Source organism: Octopus bimaculoides, chromosome 10, assembly GCF_001194135.2.
Source record: "Octopus bimaculoides isolate UCB-OBI-ISO-001 chromosome 10, ASM119413v2, whole genome shotgun sequence".
Classification (NCBI taxonomy): domain Eukaryota; kingdom Metazoa; phylum Mollusca; class Cephalopoda; order Octopoda; family Octopodidae; genus Octopus; species Octopus bimaculoides.
The window spans coordinates 64,604,490-64,609,865 of NC_068990.1; the positions used below are offsets into that span (position 1 = coordinate 64,604,490).

Sequence of the window (5,376 nt, forward strand, 5' to 3'; positions counted from 1 at the left end):
AGAATAATATTTAATTAGTTTAAATGTACGCAAATGCATAAAAATAATTCTTAATTCCATTAGACATTCTAAAATACTTTTAAATTTCATTCAATTTTCAAAAAGGTAAAATCGGACAGAACTTTTGGGATGACCTGATAGATGCACAAAGAAAAAATTTCTAATTTTCTTTTTACTTTTAAATTAACTGTGTACAGTAATCCCTCACCATGTCACGGTTTAGTATTTAAGCTTATGTCCATTCCTCTGTGGTGTTTTGCATTTATTATAAATAAATATATAGAAACTATAAAAATGATTTAAAAAAAAAACATACAGTACAGTACTGTTTCTACTTTGTGGATTTTCACCTATCACAGAGGGTTTCGGAATGTAACACCTGCAATAGTCGAGGGATTACTGTATTATGACTTGTTGAAAGCTTTTCTAGACTGGTAACATTGGTGTGACTGGTACCTAGCTGCCAGGACATCTTCTAGTTTATGTCTTCAGGAAAAATCTGGACAAAGTTGGAACCAGAGGATCTGATGTGAATGCCTGCAACAAAATAAAATCTGTGAATGGCATTCATGGTTCAGTGGTGTCTAAAGCTGGTAGAGCATTATGCCTGGTACATGTATACATATATATATATTATATACCAAAATCTAGCAACAAAATCCTGGCACATCTGGACCCTATTACTTTACTGGTGGGTGGTGGGGACCTAAATAAATATTAGAAAGACTAAATATAATGTAGATTTATTTATTTCATTATCCTTCAACACTATAACTGGTTAAGCCTTTAAAATCTTAAGAGAAGTACAATGGCTGTGGAGCTAAGAATTTCTTTAACACAATGTCATGAGTTAAACTTATTTAACAGCTATACTGTTAAACATGTGGAGTAAGTTACAATTACTCTGCTTATATGTGCCACAGCTCTCACTTCATTGTTAATTAGTGAAATGATCATAATGGATTTGAATGTAATGAATGGTTATAGTGTTTCTACAGGTACTATTTTACACTTCTCTTAATTTAGCACAGACATGTTACTGTGTTAGTTTCAGTTTATGATTGATTATATTTAGGAAGAATGTCTAGCTTTAAAAACGAAAGTTGGTGATGTTGGGAATTTCTTCAACAATGCACATGTGTGTTGAGAATCATTCTGCTGACGATAATATGGAAACCTCAGCATGAAATTATAAATAAAATTCAAGTCACTTTTCATGCCTGTGGGGTCTTCAATCTAACTCTTGTGTGACCATATCTCTACCAGAATTACACTGCTTATGTTTCAATTAATTTGCTTAACTCCTCTAAATTCTCTGTTTTGGAAATTACATGTAACATTTTCACTTGTTTGTATATCAAGCTGGTATTTAGAAGAATATTGTGAGGGGAATGTTTTAATCTAAAAATGAACACTTTGGTGACTTTGTATCATTAAATCTGCCAAGTATGTACTGAAAGGATTAAAAATAAAGAATGTAGGTGTTAACCCCACAAACTACTATTGTGCTCTTCTAACAAAGGGCCTATTCTGTTTGATTCACTTTTCAGTTATTGAAAAATAAAATTACACTGAAAGAATACCACTTTTTACTTTGCTGTTGTGGGCTTAGTTAAATTAGGGCATCTCCTTTTATGTTGCCCCTTTATTTTTGGAAAGAGTGGTGGAGAGAGTATGTGAGTCAGTTCCATTGTGTTGCTGAAATTTATTGTATCACTATTCAGAGGAAATTTTCCTGAAAATCATATGACTTGAAGTAGATGTGATAGATTTTGTGGCACAGGCTTTTCTACTTGAATCCTACTAATAGTTGAAGACTTGCTGGCAGAAGCTTTTGCAATGTGGACAAAATGCTTAGCGGCATTTCTTTAGGAACTTTACGTTTTTAATTCAAATTCCACTGAAATCAACTCTTCCTTTCAGCCTTTTGGGGTCGATGGCATAAAGTTCCAGTCACGTACTGAGGTTGATTTAATCAACAAGATACCCGCCCCACAAAAGAATATTCAGACCATGTGCCTCTATTAGAAACAATTAATTTTTTTTCATTTTATTTTTTTATTTTTGTTAAACAGGTAAACATCTTGGTAGAGTTGGATCCTGTCTTAGAGGTAACTGACAAAATAACTATGTTGTGGCATATTGTGAGGCTTATAGCTTATTATATCATATCCATACCAACTTAGCTATTTATGTTTATAGATAATGTTTATGCAATGTTGCTGTTTGAATAGAATATTTGAGAAGTTAATTTGAATATTTAAGAAAAGCAACTGCTTTCATTGTTTTCATTGTTATTGTCATTGTTGTTTGGTTCCAGGTCAATTTGAATGAACAAAGAAAGCTATGATCAAGGGTACTCTAGTCATGGCTACCCTGTTAATATTGTATTTCTAAAACTACATTATCCTATGTGTCCTTGCCTTTTTATTCCAGTGGGGTGCAATTTAAGGGGAGGTTTGGCTGCTATTTCTTGTAGATCATATGACCAAGTAGAGGCTTCTTTGTTGGTTCTGCTTTTATAGCTGCTTGCTGTTAGACAGGTATGAGTGCAGGAACTTCTTGAGAGTTAGAATTGAGTGCAAATAACCTAAGTTAAGGACTGTGTATTGGTAATGTTGCTTTTAAATTTACATCTAAGGATACTTTGTTATTTCTCTGAGAAAAATGCTTTTACATGCCTCAGCAGTTATTTGGATTGACTTAAAGAATAGGAATATTGTTGAGAGATGTTAGCCATGATAGACTGGATTCCTCTCTAGTGAAAGGTGTATCAATCATACAAAAATATATAGAAATAATTACCAGCTTTATGAGTACCTACAATACAGAAACAATAGTTATTTTATCTTAACCTAAAATACTAAACCATGTTTACTATTAACCTTTTAGCATTTAAACTGGCCATATCCAGCCTAAATCTTATAGCTGTTATATGTTCAAACCAGCCACACCCAAACTCTCACACCTACCTAACAATGTCGTTCTAAGAATAAGCAAACACCTCATCAAAATTTCAAAGCTATGAGATAATGCAGGATTAATTCAAAGCAATGTGAATAAATAAGCATTACATTTGACAGTAATTTGAATGTTAAAGGGTTAAAGCATATGTACTTGCTACTTGTTGAATGATTTCCAAAGTACTTGAAGAGACAGTCATGTGGAAAATTAGAAGCTGAAACAATTTATGCAAATTTGCATAACTGGAGCATATGCTGGTATTTTCTTAAATATCTGAACTTTTTTTTTTTTTTTTCAAATCTAAAATGTCAATTTCATCAAATTAGACATCCTGTCTTTTTCTGGTGTTGTAAGACGAAAAAAAGTACATTTATCAACTCCTGTCACTTAACTGATGAATCTAGTATTCTCATTAGATTCCAAACTGTGTTGGCTTACTGCAGCAAGTGAGCATGTTGCTATTACTGCTTATACATTTCCAAAAATGTTGTTGGTTTTTCTGTTATGTTTGTCTTCTGTGTTGTCTGATGTTCTTATAAACCACCTTAGACAGTTTTACTTGAACAAATACTTTATAGAAGGCATCGGCGCATTGCTGACAGAGACCGAGATATGTGGTGCATTGTTGTATTTGGGGGACCAGCTCACCACAACAAAATTGAGATCCTAAACCCAAAGTGTCATTTAATGTGTGTTGGTGTGGGTGCTAGTGTCACTTAAAAAACACTGGTGATGGTGCTGCAAAAAAAAAAAAAAGCACCCATTACACTCTATAAAGTGGTTGATGTTAGGAAAGGCATCCAGCCATAGAAACCAAACCAAAACAGACTATGGAACCTGATGCAGTCCCTGGCAATACCAGTTCCTGTCAAGCTGTCCAACCCATGCCAGCATGGAAAACAGACATAAACTAATGATGATGAACACTTTAGCATTGAGATTATTCAATCAAATGTGTTGATTATTTATTCATATTGTTTTGAATTAATCATACATATTCTTTTTGGATTGAAATTTTTATTAGGTAACTGTTAATTTTTAGAATGATATTGTAGGGTTGGTGTGAGGAGCCAGATCTGGCCAGTTTGAACATAAAACAGAGGTACAATATTTTGGCTGGCTATGGCTGATTTAAATGCTATAGGTTTAAGTCTCTTCTTGAACAGCCTTGCTATGATGTTCTTCATTGTTTAGAGCAGGTATGGGCAACCCTTTTTCAAGAAGCGGGCCACATGAGACATCGTTTATTATTAGTCATACCTCACTACTAAAATTCAAGGTAATTTTTTGTTAGTATACCTTTCAGAAAGGCTCAAGGGCTGCAGTTTGTCCATGACTGGTCAAGAACAACATTATATGCTCTATTCAGTTATTGATTATATAACTTTTGCTCTTGAGTTATAAGTATGACAAAAGATCTTTTTTCGTGGTGGCTACAGTAGGAATGGTCCCATTCTATTGTTGCTCTCAAAAATATTGGTGCAGTTGGTAGAGATCTGGATATATTTTGAAGTAATCAATGTTCTGACTTAACATTTTCTGCTTCTGTCAATTAAATAACAAAAAATACTAATAATAATCAGTGGTTTTTGTTATTGAACAGCTCTGTCTCAGTCCATGATCAGACTTATGGACAAAGGCATTCCAGTTGTAATTATTTTATTATTTTAATGTCCTTATCTAATTTAGTAGTGAGTGTTTTGAGGGAGATTTGGCTGCTATTTCAAGCAGGTTAAGCAACTATTGGCTCAATATACAATGATTGATTCATTCATAGCCAGTAAAGAACAAGAAGAATGAAAAAAGTCAGTTTTGGCACTAATCTAGATACTCTGGAGCAATTAGTTTAGTTATTTTACTCTTTACACTCAATTTTCCATCTGCTTTAGTTGAATGGTAATGGAGGGGTATTTCTTTTGGATCTGTCTTTCTCCTAGTTTTGTAGATTTCTCTCGTTAACATATATAAAATGATGATGATTGTAATGCTGGTGATAGTCTCACACTTAGACAAGCAGCCATTTTTTTTGTTTTTCCTTGTTTTTTATTTTAGAAAGTGGAATATAAAATGTATGATTCACTCATTATAGAAATGAGAGGATGTTTTTTTTACCCCATTAGTATTTTTATGTGAAGTATGTGTTCATTCTGACTGACTTTTTAGCAGAACATTTTAAAAAAAGATGTTTTGCATTTTTAATTTATACCTTATATTGTGTGTGTGTGTGCTGACATGACTATGTGGTAAAATGTTTGCTTCCCAATCACAATTTAGTCCCAGTATATGGTACCTCAGGCAAGTGTCTTCTATTGCAGCCCTAGACTGACAATAAGCTTGTGAGTGGATTTGGTAGATAGAAACTGAAAGGAGCCTGTTGTGTGTGTGTGTGTGTGTATATATATGTGTGTGTGT

General features: G+C 33.4%; 1 protein-coding gene across 9 annotated transcripts in view; it reads left to right on the plus strand.

Annotated features, from left to right (window-relative positions):
• The window catches only part of LOC106879758 (WD repeat-containing protein 47), a 107,633-nt gene that overhangs the window by 36,966 nt on the left and 65,291 nt on the right, over positions 1–5,376 (plus strand). For 6 of the 9 annotated variants that reach the window (XM_052971253.1, XM_052971256.1, XM_052971255.1 and 3 more), the window contains one exon: positions 2,076–2,111. The exons of the other annotated variants lie outside the window; for them this stretch is intronic. In XM_052971253.1, the coding sequence (XP_052827213.1) occupies positions 2,076–2,111 (36 nt within the window). The remainder of the gene's footprint in view (positions 1–2,075; positions 2,112–5,376) is intronic. 9 annotated transcript variants of the gene reach the window in all.